The sequence below is a fragment of the Oncorhynchus clarkii genome, chromosome 24, assembly GCF_045791955.1.
Source record: "Oncorhynchus clarkii lewisi isolate Uvic-CL-2024 chromosome 24, UVic_Ocla_1.0, whole genome shotgun sequence".
In the NCBI taxonomy this organism is placed as follows: Eukaryota; Metazoa; Chordata; class Actinopteri; order Salmoniformes; family Salmonidae; genus Oncorhynchus; species Oncorhynchus clarkii.
In genome coordinates, this window is record NC_092170.1 from 28472822 (window position 1) to 28489767 (window position 16946).

The 16946-nt window shown below is 44.6% G+C and overlaps 1 protein-coding gene across 1 annotated transcript in view; it reads left to right on the plus strand.

Annotated features, from left to right (window-relative positions):
* Nucleotides 1-9946: 9946 nt before the first annotated feature.
* Nucleotides 9947-16946, plus strand: part of LOC139382349 (ephrin type-A receptor 4) — a 134999-nt gene continuing 127999 nt past the window's right edge. Inside the window, exons 1-3 of the mRNA XM_071126322.1 lie at nucleotides 9947-10170; nucleotides 11515-11582; nucleotides 14820-15483. Of these exons, the coding sequence (XP_070982423.1) occupies nucleotides 10074-10170; nucleotides 11515-11582; nucleotides 14820-15483 (829 nt within the window). The 5' untranslated portion in view covers nucleotides 9947-10073. The remainder of the gene's footprint in view (nucleotides 10171-11514; nucleotides 11583-14819; nucleotides 15484-16946) is intronic.

Sequence of the window (16946 nt, forward strand, 5' to 3'; positions counted from 1 at the left end):
TATGCGTAATAATTAGAGGCAACCTTATTTGTTGCAAGCTACCAACTACACTCTGATGACTTGTTTTTCATCCTAAACTAAAAACATACCTCGTTCCGAGTTCCTAAAAGCGCAAGCTTCCTCTCCATGAGTTCCATGAAATAAATGGGTTTTTCTGTCCTGAATATTGCAAATTTCTTTATTGTTTTTTCTCTGTCAAGGAGCAAGCACCGCCATCTAACCAGACTATCTCTCACTACCTTCCCATTTCAGTGGAATGAAATGACTTCCACTAGCCCCTTCCTCCTCCTCCAAACACACACACACACACACACACACACACACACACACACACACACACACACACACACACACACACACACACACACACACACACACACACACACACACACACACACACACACACACACAGTCATTCTACTCTAAATTGGATGGAGACACTGTCATGCGATATTTACATAAGTAATAATGGGCTGGTGTTCCTGAGGGTAGTCAGTCAACAGAGTGGCTCCTATCTCACTGCACGGCCTGCTGGGTAATTGCTATTTTGGCACTGAAGAGCTACCTGGGCCTTGTCTCCCTGTGTGTGTGTGTTTGTATGTATGTGTGTGTGTGTGTTTGTTTGTTTGTGAGACAGAGTATGTTTGCAAGTGTGTGTATGAGTGAGTGTTATTTTCGAGAAAGTGTCTCCTTAGACCTGAACCAACCCCTGTTCCATTTTCAGCACATTTCTGGAAGGCTATTGTGTTTAGGTCCAGTGGGGACAGCATCTGTCCACCAGAACTCTTGAGTTTGGTTTTGGAGCTGGAATCATGTTTGCTGTTTGCACATTCTTTTCCATAGTGCAAGGGTGTAAATATGGGTGTGTGTATGCATTCTAGTTGACGAGATTCTATGTGTTTTTGGGTGGGTGTCGATTTGAATATGTTTATTTACTGGCTTGCCCGTGTGTGTGAATATGTTTATTGTGATGATGTCTGTGCAGGTGTTTTTCATGCTGGTTTGAGAGAGGGAGAGATGTTGTGTGTGTGTGCCCTCCCAAGGTGCTGTAGACAGCTCTTTCATCCTCTGTGTAACTCAATAAGCCCTGACTGCTGGCATGGTGCTGTGGGACGCCATGGCAACACCTAGTCAATTTAAATCACCTCTGGTCATTACCATGCGCAGCACCATCTTACCTTCCCACCTGACTAACCTACTTCTGGTTCCACACACACCCTCAGGACGAGAAAGATGGTCACGTTTCAGATACTTTCAGGCAGCAGGCTTGCTTCCACCACCACCATTCCTAGAAGTCATCTCTGATCTGATTAGCCAGGTTTCCACAACATGACCTTCACCATGTCCTCTCTACTTATATCCAAGTAGAGGGGACAGATTACAACTATCAAGCAAGTGAAAAATCTTCATCCAGTTCCATTGGTAGCAGAGTTGACATTAACTCTGTTACCAAATCACTCTGTCTGTCCTGCCAACCATACTCAGCTGTGTCATACGTGTCATGGCAAGAGGTGTTCACATTTTCTGTCCATGTCTGCTCTCCTTGTGAGTGAGCACCGTTAAAACTCAATTTCCAAGGTTCCCAGAGGAAAATGATCTGGGAAAGTCTAATGAACCGCTAATCCCGGATCCTCTGTCCTCTCTTCTGATTCCCTGGGAGAGAGCTGGATCTCTGGGATAGGAAGAGAGATGGATCTCTGGGATAGGAAGAGAGGTGGATCTCTGGGATAGGAAGAGAGCTGGATCTCTGGGATAGGAAGAGAGCTGGATCTCTGGGATAGGAAGAGAGCTGGATCTCTGGGATATGAAGAGAGCTGGATCTCTGGGATAGGAAGAGAGCTGGATCTCTGGGATAGGAAGATATCTGGATCTCTGGGATATGAAGAGAGCTGGATCTCTGGGATAGGAAGAGAGCTGGATCTCTGGGATAGGAAGAGAGCTGGATCTCTGGGATAGGAAGAGAGCTGGATATCTGGGATAGGAAGAGAGCTGGATCTCTGGGATAGGAAGAGAGCTGGATCTCTGGGATAGGAAGAGAGCTGGATCTATGGGATAAGAAGAGAGGTGGATCTCTGGGATAGGAAGAGAGCTGGATCTCTGGGATAGGAAGAGAGCTGGATCTCTGGGATAGGAAGAGAGCTGGATCTCTGGGATAGGAAGATAGATGGATCTCTGGGATAGGAAGAGAGCTGGATCTCTGGGATAGGCAGAGAGCTGGATCTCTGGGATAGGAAGAGAGCTGGATCTCTGGGATAGGAAGAGAGCTGGATCTCTGGGATATGAAGAGAGCTGGATCTCTGGGATAGGAAGAGAGCTGGATCCTGGATCTCTGGGATAGGAAGATAACTGGATCTCTGGGATAGGAAGAGAGCTGGATCTCTGGGATAGGAAGAGAACTGGATCTCTGGGATATGAAGAGAGCTGGATCTCTGGGATAGGAAGAGAGCTGGATCCTGGATCTCTGGGATAGGAAGATAACTGGATCTCTGGGATAGGAAGAGAGATTTATATCTGGGATAGGAAGAGAGCTGGATCTCTGGGATAGGAAGAGAGCTGGATCTCTGGGATAGGAAGAGAGCTGGATCTCTGGGATAGGAAGAGAGTTGGATCTCTGGGATAGGAAGAGAGCTTTATCTCTGGGATAGGAAGAGAGCTGGATCTCTGGGATAGGAAGAGAGATGGATCTCTGGGATAGGAAGAGATGTGGATCTCTGGGATAGGAAGAGAGCTGGATCTCTGGGATAGGAAGAGAGATGGATCTCTGGGATAGGAAGAGAGCTGGATCTCTGGGATAGGAAGAGAGCTGGATCTCTGGGATATGAAGAGAGCTGGATCTCTGGGATAGGAAGAGAGCTGGATCCTGGATCTCTGTGATAGGAAGATAACTGGATCTCTGGGATAGGAAGAGAGCTGGATCTCTGGGATAGGAAGAGAGCTGGATCTCTGGGATATGAAGAGAGCTGGATCTCTGGGATAGGAAGAGAGCTGGATCCTGGATCTCTGGGATAGGAAGATAACTGGATCTCTGGGATAGGAAGAGAGCTGGATCTCTGGGATAGGAAGAGAGCTGGATCTCTGGGATAGGAAGAGAGCTGGATCTCTGGGATAGGAAGAGAGCTGGATCTCTGGGATAGGAAGAGAGCTGGATCTCTGGGATAGGAAGAGAGCTGGATCTCTGGGATAGGAAGAGAGCTGGATCTCTGGGATAGGAAGAGAGCTGGATCTCTGGGATAGGAAGATAACTGAATCTCTGGGATAGAAAGAGAGCTGGATCTCTGGGATAGGAAGAGAGCTGGATCTCTGGGATAGGAAGAGAGCTGGATCTCTGGATCTCTGGGATAGGAAGAGAGCTGGATCTCTGGGATAGGAAGAGAGCTGGATCTCTGGGATAGGAAGAGAGCTGGATCTCTGGGATAGGAAGAGAGCTGGATCTCTGGATCTCTGGGATAGGAAGAGAGCTGTGCAGCGTCTGACACCAGGCCATAAAAAGACTTACAGATGCCTTAAATCATTTCCCCCAGAGAGGTTATTTCCTGCTGCCACTGCCAAATGTCTCTTTTTCATGTCATCTTTTACATAAAGCTTGAAAATCTGCCCAAAGTTAAGGCTGATTTGTAGTTGTGTGTTGATACTTTAAGCGTTGAGTGAATGTGCTGTAATGACATTTAAACACGTCCCTGACAGGAACTTTATCTCACGCTGACACCAGATTTACCGGGTCATTAACCCGCTCTTAACACCACAAAGTGTTACTTCTGCAACAAAATGGGACAGATTAGTTAGATCTTCCATGCGGGTGGATTTGAAATGGAGACACATCAGATGTGTAGCCTACACAACAGAGAGTGATGGAGACTTCACTTCTCCATATGGAGGGTTCATACTGTGATATATACAAAAAAACAATGACAAAGACAAAAAATATTTATATATTGTAAGGTGCCTAAGTACTTGAAGTCTATTTAAGATGACAAAATGGCCCCTCCAGGCCTCACGGACGAGTCTGGCGAACGTACACACAGTCCTGTTAGGGTGTGACCAAAGGCCTGTGGTGGCTCAAATTGACCGCTGACCACTAGGCAGGGGGGAGAGGGGGGTGTCAGGGGTGGGGAAAGGCTAGATCACACTGCACCGGTTGGGGGGAGAGGGTGGGTAGTAATTGGAGACACATTGAATAGCAGCTTAGAATGTTAAGTGTTAGCCATTGTATGGATACAATGTTTTTGGTATCGTAAGCTTCTTTTTGCAGAAGAAATACATCAAACAGATCACAAGTTTGTGGTTTGCTGGACAACAACAGGCAACAAGTAAGGATAGTAAATGTGGAATTGGTGTTCCAGAGTCAAACTGTCTCCATGCTTCAGTTTAAACAGACATTGTCAGACTGAAATCCACAGAACCGGTATTTGATGTCTTGTGTGACTGTGAAGATGTGATTAAATCCATCCCTGCAGCAAGTGAGACATGTTGCGTGAGCTACAGAGATGAGAGCATCTTATCCTGTCTCGGTTACTGACACACTGCTGGGTTGGTGGTTTATGCTCTCTCTCCTTCTGCTTCTTTCATCTTCTCATCCTCTTCCCTCCTCTTCTCCAAATCTCACACACCTTGACCCTTGGGGGTCAGCTCTCCACAGGGCTCAGGGCTTCAGTCCTGCTTCAGTAAGGTAGGCTTAGCCTGGAATCAGCTAAGACTATGACCAAATCTGTTTTAGCCCAGGGAGAGGGGGATTTTGGAGGGGCGGGTTGCTCAGTTGACAATTAAAGGAAACTGCAACACACAAACAAAGGGAACACACACAGCAGCGGCTGTGAGTGTGTGAGTTGAGATTTGTTTGTGTGTGTGTGTGTCTGATTGGCACACAATGCAGATGTGTGGGCAGTAGGTGCCATCTGGAGAAAACAGAGTGGGATGAGGAGGGACGAAGGAGGAGGAAGGGTGGGCTGCCACTTTAGAAAAAGCGCCTTATCGTTTGATGAGAGGATAAAGGAAATGATCAGAGTGTAATCAATCAACAAACCTGTGACACAAATGAACGAAGACAAGAAGCCCCCACTCACTCACTCACTCACCCCTCCCTCCCCCACCTCGTCTCAGCAGTGGCCCCGCCCGTTCGTCAATAGGCCCCTTCGTTGGCAGCAACCACGAACTTCGCCACCATTGGTCGAGCTTGTGAAAAGACTCCAGGTTTTATGGTTGCGTGGCTTGTCGTTAGGGGAAAATGGAAAACCGCCATTCAGGTCATGACGGGTGTCGGACAATCAATGTTGGAACTTAGTAAGTGACCAATCTCGAGGAACGCCAGATGCTATGCCGAGTTCATGTGGATCGGGATGTTTTCACCGGAGCAACCATATCCCCACAAAGACACAGTATGGCCTCCCTGGAGACCTCTGACCACCCCCACACACACACACCATAAGTCCAATATTCACCCACCCTCCACCCCATCCCTATCCAACACAGTCACCTTCCTTCCCCCGATCTAATGCCATTTCCTTGAGTAGTCCAAGAGTAGCCCTAAATAGCAGCCCTTACTGCCTGGTAATGGCAAAAACAAACAAAAGGTACTGGACCTATCAAAACACAGGGACAAAGACTGCTTTATAGAGAGTGAGATCACCCACAATGTAAAAACTCATGAGCGTTTCTGAAGCTGCCATTCCAAACTTTATGGAACTCTGGGGGTGGTATTAGCCTATAGTTTCAAAAACTGAAAATATTGTATCAAAACAAATCAGACTACTGCATAAATGAGTCATTTAGTGAACAACTAGTGGGATTGATGAGCAGGTATAGGTCTGCCTGTGCTGTGTTCTTAAAGATTTCCCCAAAAGTGAAATGAATGATGATATAGGCCTGATAGCCTCGGTGAGGACAGGAAAGTGATGATGTACCTTATATAGCCCTATAGTTCAATCATAGTCTATGGTGCCAGACCAGAGTGTGCCAAGCTGTCATCAAGGGAAAGAGTGGCTTCTTTGAAGGAACTAAAATATTAAATATATTATGATTTGTTTAACACTTTTTTGGTTACTACATGATTCCATATGTTTTATTTCATAGTTTTGTCTACAATGTAGAAAATAATAATACAAATTAAGAAAATCCCTGTAATGAGTAGGTGTGGCCATCCTTTTGACTCGTACTGTAAATGGAGAGTGTGATTTAGGCCCAGATAGGGCCTACTAACTAGACTGGCTGATGTGACCTATGTGACTCTCCCAAGGAGAGCTGTGACCACACTGGTCTGGAAAGGAGGCCGTTTGATAATGCACTATTCGCTCAGAAATTGTGCAACGGGTTTGATTGGTTCGCTCAACAACAAAAAAACCTCCGGGTTGAGACCTCTCATTGTTTGGATTTGAAAATCCAACCGTTGTAATGGAAGGGGAGGGGGGCACTCGGGGACTGTGTGTGGCTGTGCATGTGGGTGTTTGAGTGAGAAAGAGACAGAGAGCCAACATGTAAAAGCACAGCCCTGTGCCGACAACATCAAAGGACCATTCCAAACTCTGAAGTCAGAAGGACTTTGAGAGTTAGGTGTTAGCCAGACTACCTACGAACCTCATCCCCAAGCTAAATGTGCATAGGCAGAAGTGTAGCCTACAGTTTACACATCCAAGCGGGATTTTGAGCACTTACAAATACATAACATATCTTTGGAATTGCACTTTTTTTTTGAAGGACGTAACACATCATACAAAAGGGATGACATAGTTCACAATTGTGCAACATTGTCAGTGACCCATTTTGCAGAATTGTGGACATGTCTTGGACCCCAGTCCGACTCCAGTCACACATTTGATGACTTGAGACTTGACTTGATAGAAAATAAAATAACTTGAGACTTGACTTGATAGAAAATAAAATAACTTGAGACTTGACTTGATAGAAAATAAAATAACTTGAGACTTGACTTGATAGAAAATAAAATAACTTGAGACTTGACTTGATAGAAAATAAAATAACTTGAGACTTGACTTGGACTTGGAGCCTAAAGACTCGGGACTCAACTTTGATTTGAGACTGAAGACTTGAAATTATCTGACCAGGTTTTGTAATGTTTTGTCACTCATTTTGTGGCAGAGTCTATGTGGACTAATCTACACGCAGCCAGAGACAGTACCCGCAGCATCGCAACAGATTGGCTAGTGAAACGCACACTCGGCAATCTGATTGGACCACTGAACTGTCAATCAACACAGGTCGGGTGCACAATGCACAGATTGCTGATTTGCTGTGCAGCTATAGGATCGCGTGCAGCGCGAACATCAAATTGTAGGAAGAGAGGATTGCCATAATAAATAAATACGCAACCCGCAAATATTTCTGGTGATCAACAATATTAACTGTTTACCTTGTAAACTCATCAGCAATGAATCAACAATTACTAGGATATGTCTAGTACTTTGGTATGTAACAATTGCTTGATATTGATAATTTACTTATGAAGCTTGCTTTTAGAATTTGTTCAAATCAAATATCACTGTGGCGAAGACGCACCATAGGCGGTGCTTTCCAAACCCGCCGGTAGAGAGGGCTTTTTATCTCTTGTTGAAATATTTTGTTATGCATGCATATGCCCCACGTGGTAAATCTATACTCCATCTAATACTACAATAATTGCTAGTGTTTCATCATTACATTACCTTACTGTTTATTGGAACACGTAGACATTTCTGTTTCATGTTTGATAGGCCTACGATACAGTTTCATTTTATAGCCAACCATTGCTTACCCAGCTTTTGAGTGGGCGCGATGTTTATAGTGCACATGAACATTCGCAAGACTCGTGAGGTAGAAGTTATGTTTATTCAATTCAATGTCCTTTGTTCATATTTCCCGGGTTAGGTCGGAGTTTCGTGTGTCTCTGTCATTTTTTGTTGTTGGTAAAAGAAGCGCGCGTTTCTTAGTGCGCATAGAAATAGGCTAAGTGGCCTTCGCTCCACGCTTTGGAGTCAGAACGTTGAAAGAGAGATAATGATTGTACCATGTTTGCATGGTGTTGGAATATCATTAATAATCATTACGTCTGATAAAGACAAATGTACCCAATGTAACAATGGATGTTGGAATAGCCTTTTACATTGTAGAACCAGTTTATTGGTTGTACTTTCCAAATGGGTAATTGTATGATATTGGGGGCCATGTGCTTATTATGTAGGCCTGCCTGTTTGAGCTCCTGTTAGACAGATTCGATATGGTTTCTCAGCTAGGGCAGGTTAAGTCTGATACAGAGGCTATTTCTTTTGGGCTATTGCCTGTGTATATTTGGTAAATCTACTTGTATATTTTGTATGATATGGCGCTTTCACCATGTGATCACCAAGACCTGTAAATAAGTCTACATTCTGAGCACGTCAACCTACCTGCCTTGCCTTCTGCTGATGTCATGCCTTTATACTACAATGTCCATATTTTACAATTACATAGGGTAATAAAAACATGTTGTAGACAAAATAATGAAAATGACTTTCCTGTAGCCTCGATAAATATACAAAGATTTGTAGTTGAAAAAGTATTTTCATTTATAGATATTTGTTTTTCTTGACTTGAGACTTGGCTTGAAAACTTCTGGCTAGACTCGACTTCACTTGCTCTTAGAATGCACGTCTTGGACTTGACTCGATTCTTGACCCGTTCTGCTATGGACTCAACTTGAGACTCAGACCTTGTGACTTGATATTTGCTTGTGACTCGAATGATAGCGACTTGGTCCTACCTCAGCCATTTTGGGTACTGAGCACTACTTTCAAAACTACTGGCTGAAAATATACAAAACCTCTGTAGGGCCACGTTAAATGGAAGAGCCACGATGAGGAAGAACTAGGGGTAGCCTGCTGGCCCTTTTTCTGTATGTATTAGTGAGGTGATGCGAGAACTACCCAACTCCTCGACGACGATGGCCCTGTGCGGCTCACTGAAGCCTGCCTGGAGGTAGCAAAACCTGGCTCATCCCGCGGGAGCAGGGAGAAATATCCAGCCCGCGTAGGAGGACGTGAGGGAGAGGGTGAAAAAAAAAAGACAGACAGACAGGCTGAACCAAAAGGGTGGACACTTGGGATTTTCCCAAACCGAATAATACCATCATTGTTTGAGAAAAACCCCAAAAGGAAAACAGTAGGCTCATTGATTTCTTTCTATACATTTCATACTCTGCAGACCTGTAGGTGATAACTGTTAACAAACATTCTAATATCACAACTCGGATGGAACCCCAGATGTATCAGACCTAATTCCTATACAACCTAGATGCAATGCTGTTAGAGTAACGACGATAATCCAATAACACGGGATTCGTGCCCGTCATTCATAACACAATTGTTTTGCACAATTTTCCAAAGTGGAATTTCGTGTTATGTTATCGGGTCATGCTCTTACTTGTTCCATAATCCAATAGATACTGACTATCTGTGATTGTATCCGCTAGGTGGCGACCTTGGTCTTAAGCGTTTCACCTTGGACAGCGATGCGCATCACTGGAGACGACATTCATAATTCACTTTATGAGAAAAATGACAAATATCTGCCTATACATGACAATGACGAGTCCTAAGAAATAATTAAGATTTTCTATGATTCTTTGAGCAAAGCACTTTTGAGACACTGGTGTTATAGCCTAGACCTAATAAGGAGAATGTTGAAAAATTAAACAAAAATCAAAATGTATTAAACGTTTTGGCGAATTTCATCTTCATTATTAATTACAACGTAAATACATTATCTTGGAAGTTTATTGCTTCTCTTTAACAATAAAAATAGCGGTGTCCGCATGACAGAAATTCACTAAATATTACAGTAACTCCTGGCCCTTTACACAGTCCCATTTTGGCCCTACCGGTGTCCATTCATGGCTGAGGGGTAGGGGGACAGTTAATGATTATTTGCCCCTGTTTTCCCGACCACTGAGTTTCTTATTTGGATTGACTGCCGCGTCAGAGCGCGCAGACTCACCTCCCGGCTGTTTTCGGAGCTTCGCTCTATCCCTGCTTCAAACACATATTCCACAGGGAGAGAGAGAGAGAGCAAGACCTGTGAGGAGCGGAACGAACGACCAGAAAAAACGACAAATGGCACTCATGGCTGGGATTTTGTTTACGGCGACCTCTGTGCTGCTTGGAATTTCTACATGTGTTTCTTCGGCACGGATTTACCCCCCAAACGAAGGTAAGACTTGGAATAAGGAGCCCCGTTTTGGACTTTTTCTCCGCTATTTTATACTCCGTCCACTTCATGTGTGAGACGGACCACAATCCCGGTGTCCCGTAGCTATTCTGGACTCGTGGACCAGCAGCACTCAACGAATTGGCCAACACTATTAATTTGCTCAACATCATGTGCCATTAATCTCTGACATTGCATTAGGCTTTCCATATGCGTCAAACCCATCGAACGTTTTGTGTCATAGACTACTAGGTTATCTCTTTACCCAAGTTGCTGAAAGCGCTTTGCAAAAAGCGTATGAAGTCTATATGGGGCTCTAGCAGGGTCTGAGTGGAGTGCTGTTACATCTTACTGCAGTCTCTGTTAATTAGTCGATAGCCAACTTCTTCAGCAAAATTAGTTTTTTCTTGAGCCATATAGGCTACAAAGACACGATGTTATACACAAATCAGTATTGCTTTGGAGGGCATGTATGTGTCTGGTTTTGTGCAAGGCCGTTGTGCAAAAGCCAGCCTTACAAAATGAGCCATGTAATTTTAGTTCATAACCTTGTATTGCAGTCGCAGTTCTGTAAAATTATCCTCATTCAATTAACAAGTGGTGTTTGCGCATGTTCTATGTCAAAACGCATTAACTTCAAAGCAATACTAAAATAATTACCAAGTCATTTCAGATAAAGGACAACATCTTAAATTAAATCCACTTTAAAAAAATGTTAACTCGCTGCATATTTAAGCGCTTACATTTGTGATTTTCTTCACTGCGCAGTGAGAGGATTTCCGTGAGAAATATAAGGGACTATTGAAATCTCATTACGGATTATTTTTTATTTCTCACTGAAGCAAGTTGATTTAGACGTCCGTGCTCCTCATCGTAGAACCTCAGGACCCGAGTTAATAAAACAGACGCACGGAGTCTCCAACATGTATTGGAGAGTCGCATTCACTGGGTTACAATGACAATACCCATGGTTCTTTATACAAAATATAAAATCCCTGTAAAATTGGATCCCTTTATGTTTTTAATCATCACATATCCCCCTGGAAAAATCTATCAAATTACGCATTTGAGTAATGCAAACATATTACATCGTTTATGGGTGTAGGTGTGTGTGGAATGGGCCTATAGATACGTCATTACATATTGATCATTAGCTTACTTCTGACAGGTTTTCGTTGAGCAGATTGCACATAGTTGTTTTCCTCGGCAAACTGCTTAATAACTATCCAACTATGGCAACAAAACGGTGGCTGTTCCAGACTGTATATTATCACTGTAGACAAGGTTACACACATTCCGTGTTATGAACGGTCTATAACTGCTCACTTCTCTTTCTATGTTTTTCAGTGACGTTACTGGACTCCAGATCCGTAGCGGGGGAGTTGGGCTGGGTCGCCAACCCAACAGAAGGAGGGGTAAGTGCCCCTTGTTAAGACGCGAGTCCCCCGTTGAGTCAAAATGGAGAGACGATGTCCTCTATAGCCCACCGGCCCCCTCCGCCCTTCTCTCCCTCTACTCGCAGGATTTGGTTAGATTCGAGTCCGATACTGCAGCGGGCGTCGGGTTTCCTGAATAGACGGCTGATTGAATCGCTCTTTGTGGAGAAACGCTATATCCTTTTCCCCCATTGAGGCGCGGGGGAAGAGGAACTTGGCAGCACAGAAAGGGCCCTCTGGAATGGATAAATGAAGGGAAGTGGCAGCGGGTTTCAGTCCTCACAGTAGGATTGGATTGGGCCATAAAGCAATAGGGAATGTGATCGGACTAAATGCATGATCCCGCGGTCTAATTGGGATATATATAGTTGCGCTGATAAGGTACAGAGTGCGACTGTTTCGGGAATGTCAGTGTTAGGCCCTTCGGTGCGCGCGGCTGGGGCCGGTCTGGCACACACTCCCCTGTCCGTTGTTCCCTGAGCCGAAGCAGCAACAGCACTGGCGTTTGAATAATTACATGGAACCATCTTATATGTGTTGTTGTATTTATAGACTAAACCAACAAGGTGGCCCAAAGTAGAGCAACACATGCTATCCATTACGTTCTTCTTTCTATTCAGGCATCTTCTGGCATATCAATTATATTTTAATGATACAGTTTATGGTATGCTATAGACCCACAAAATAAACGTTGCCGGTTTGTGTCAGCCTTCTCTCCAACTCTTGTTTTATTCACCATTGGGTTGAGTTGCTGTTCAATGAATGTGGCTCGTGTGTGCTGCTGTTGGGTGCTATCCGTTCCTTCTTCAGCGGGTTCCTCCGTGGCGGATGGATTGACAGGGTGCTGGCAGCGCCGACAGGCCTGCATTCACGCTCTCATTACGACCAATTACCCTCATTCTCCCTCTCCTCCGCTATCGGGGAAAGGTGCGGCCTTATCTGCCTAGCCGGTTGATTTCCACAATAAAGGGCCAAGCAGAAAGAAGAAAGCTGTTGAATAAAGCAGCGGGGTGATGGACACTTTCTCGAATCGGAACCTCAGCCATGTTTAGCGTTATCTCCCCTACTCAAATAAATAGGGCTTTAAACGAGATTAGTTATGACAACGCCTTGAATCAAATTCAGCACAGCATACATCCTTCCCCCTAGTAATAGCTCTGTTAGGACTCGTTTCTCTAAATAGAATATAGTCCTAACCAGATACAAGCAGAAGGCTGGCTTGTCTGCTCTTGTTTTTAAATGCAGTCAATTTCACAACTTTTTAAAACCTCATTGTGAAATGTTAAAGGCCCGGTGCAGTCAAAAATTAGATTTCCCTGTGTTTTTATTATTATTATAATAATTTAAAAAAAAAACTATTTCCAGACTAAGATGTCAAATAATACTGTTATATTTCGAAAATGATGATCATGCCCTTTTAGTGTAAGAGTTATTTGAAAAGACCACCTGAAAATGTCAGCCTGTTTTGGTGGGATGGAGTTTTAGCCTGCCTGTTGACATCACCAGGTGGTAAATTAGTTAATAGACCAATAAGAAAGAGTTCCAAACTTCTCTGCCAATAACAGCTAGTTTTCAGTTTCCCCTCCCCACTCAGACCAATCCCACACAGTCCTAGCAAAATTCTTGCTTGAGAAATGTCTCTTTGCTAACAAGCAATTTTTTGTTTTTTTTTGTCCATTTTAATTTAAAACAATCACAGTAAGGTACTTAATTGTTACCCCGAAATGATTATATATTCATGTCATCTACAAGACCCTGCTAGGTAAAGTCCCCCCTTATCTCAGCTCGCTGGTCACCATAGCATCACCCACCTGTAGCACGCGCTCCAGCAGGTATATCTCTCTGGTCACCCCCAAAACCAATTCTTTTTTTGGCCGGCTCTCCTTCCAGTTCTCTGCTGCCAATGACTGGAACGAACTACAAAAATCTCTGAAACTGAAAACACTTATCTCCCTCACTAGCTTTAAGCACCAACTGTCAGAGCAGCTCACAGATTACTGCACCTGTACATAGCCCACCTATAATTTAGCCCCAACTACCTCTTTCCATACTGTATTTATTTTATTTATTTATTTTGCTCCTTTGCACCCCATTATTTTTATTTTCTACTTTGCACATTCTTCCACTGCAAATCTACCATTCCAGTGTTTTACCTGCTATATTGTATTTACTTTGCCACCATGGCCTTTTTTTTGCCTTTACTTCCATTTTCTCACCTCATTTGCTCACATCGTATATAGACTTGTTTATACTGTATTATTGACTGTATGTTTGTTTTACTCTATGTGTAACTCTGTGTCGTTGTATGTGTCGAACTGCTTTGCTTTATCTTGGCCAGGTCGCAATTGTAAATTAGAACTTGTTCTCAACTTGCCTACCTGCTTAAATAAAGGTGAAATAAAATAAATAAATAAATATATTGGCCCTTTAAAAGCACACACCATAATGCCCCCAACGCCTTTCAAAACACCATATACCCCATGCTCTTTAGTAGCTGGGACTTTATCATAAGTAAAACAAACATTGTTCCTATAATAATAAGCCAGCCAGTCATCGATAACGTAATCCATGCACCTCATGAGTTCATTCTAAAAACACCCGGTCCACATGTGTGCTGTCCAAACCCTCTCCCTCTCCAAAATAAGTTGTAGGCCTACAGAAGGAACACAGACACCCCTTTTCCATTGGGTTTTTGTTCAGAGCCCCTACAGACGTAAGGCCTATCCATTAGCTCATACACAAGATTCTTTCAATATCTCTTCACCCTCACTCTGTATTTCTCTCCATTTGGTGACCTTTAAATGAATCATGGAGTTATGGGGATTTACATTGAGGTCATCATTATTTGACATTAAAATAATAATTTTAATGGTGCATGTTCCCCAAGGATTTGGTTGGTTTCCTTTTATGTGGAGATAAAACGTACTAGTCAGGCTTGAATACAGTACAGTAGGCCTATGTGTACTTATTTCTGATTGTACCGGTAGTAGTTTCATTATAACAGGCCTTGCTGTTTATATTAGGCGTTGTCATGCATTTATTATTACGTTTGGTTTTAAATACTTGACCTACTGAGACGCAGACATTAAGTCCCCGTTCTGCTATGGTCTTTCTCAATGTATGTCTGCAAGTTAAGGTTTATATGTGGCCTACCATTTTACAGATTTTTCCTAATGTTTGTCAGATGTTTTCCTAACATTTCCTCTGTCTCCTCAGTGGGAGGAGGTGAGCATCATGGATGAGAAGAACATTCCCATCAGGACGTACCAGGTGTGTAACGTCATGGAACCCAACCAGAACAACTGGCTTAGAACGGACTGGATCCCCCGGGTTGGCGCCCAGCGTGTCTACATCGAGATCAAGTTCACCCTGCGTGACTGTAACAGCCTCCCTGGTGTCATGGGAACCTGCAAGGAGACCTTCAACCTCTACTACTACGAGTCCAACAACGACAAGGAGCGCTACATCCGAGAGAACCAGTTTGGCAAGATCGACACGGTGGCGGCCGACGAGAGCTTCACCCAGGTGGACATCGGAGACCGCATCATGAAGTTGAATACGGAGGTCAGGGACGTGGGAGCCTTGACCCGGAAGGGTTTCTACCTGGCCTTCCAGGACGTGGGAGCCTGCATCGCCCTGGTGTCTGTCAGGGTGTTCTATAAGAAGTGTCCCCTGGCTGTAAGGAACCTGGCCCAGTTCCCTGACACCACCACCGGGGCTGACACCTCCTCACTGGTAGAAGTCAGAGGATCCTGCGTAAATGATTCAGAGGAGCGTGACGTTCCCAAAATGTACTGCGGGGCGGACGGAGAGTGGCTGGTGCCCATCGGGAACTGCCTGTGTAACCCAGGATTTGAGGAGAGAAACCTTGAATGTCAGGGTAAGTTAAGGAGAGAAAGCTTCTGTCTGCCTCTGATATATATATATTCCTCTAGTCACGGGCAGCAGCTGTTCTCTGTGGTTATTTATATTCTTCTCTATCGTTCTCTCTTCATTCACTTTCCATCTCTATCTCCATATAGTAGTCTGCTTCTTTATCATATCTCCCTCCTCTCTCTGTCTGTCTCTGTGTTTCACTCCCTCCATGTATTCTACTCTCTTTATCTCTCTCTCTCTCTCTCTCTCTCTCTCTCTCTCTCTCTCTCTCTCTCTCTCTCTCTCTCTCTCTCTCTCTCTCTCCCTCTCTCCCTCTTCCCCTCCCTGCGTCTCTCCTACATGATATCAGGCTGGTTAATAGAAGAGGTGATGATTGTAAATGGCGTAATTATCCAGTCCATTGGGATGTGTTAGTTAGGTCAGGGGTACATGCCTGCTATTGGGATGTGTTAGTTAGGCCAGGGTACAGGCCTGTTATTGGGATGTGGTAGTTAGGCCAGGGGAACAGGCCTGCTATAGGGATGTGGTAGTTAGGTCAGGGGTACAGGCCTGCTATTGGGATGTGTTAGTTAGGCCAGGGTACAGGCCTGTTATTGGGATGTGGTAGTTAGGTCAGGGGAACAGGCCTGCTATAGGGATGTGGTAGTTAGGTCAGGGGTACAGGCCTGCTATTGGGATGTGTTAGTTAGGCCAGGGTACAGGCCTGTTATTGGGATGTGGTAGTTAGGCCAGGGGAACAGGCCTGCTATAGGGATGTGGTAGTTAGGCCAGGGCGACAGGCCTGCTATTGGGATGTGTTAGTTAGGCCAGGGTAAAAGGCCTGCTATTGGGATGTGGTAGTTAGGCCAGGGTAACAGGCCTGCTATTGGGATGTGTTAGTTAGGCCAGGGGAACAGGCCTGCTATTGGGATGTGTTAGTTAGGCCAGGGGAACAGGCCTGCTATTTGGATGTGGTAGTTAGGCTAGGGTAACAGGCCTGCTATTGGGATGTGGTAGTTAGGCCAGGGTACAGGCCTGCTATAGGGATGTGGTAGTTAGGTCAGGGGAACAGGCCTGCTATTGGGATGTGGTAGTTAGGCCAGGGTACAGGCCTGCTATAGGGATGTGGTAGTTAGGTCAGGGGTACAGGCCTGCTAAAGGGATGTGGTAGTTAGGTCAGGGGTACAGGCCTGCTATTGGGATGTGGTAGTTAGGCCAGGGGAACAGGCCTGCTATAGGGATGTGGTAGTTAGGCCAGGGGAACAGGCCTGCTATTGGGATGCGGTAGTTAGGCCAGGTTACAGGCCTGCTATAGGGATGTGGTAGTTAGGTCAGGGGTACAGGCCTGCTAAAGGGATGTGGTAGTTAGGTCAGGGGTACAGGGCTGCTATTGGGATGTGGTAGTTAGGCCAGGGTAACAGGCCTGCTATTGGGATGTGTTAGTTAGGCCAGGGTAACAGGCCTGCTATTGGGATGTGGTAGTTAGGC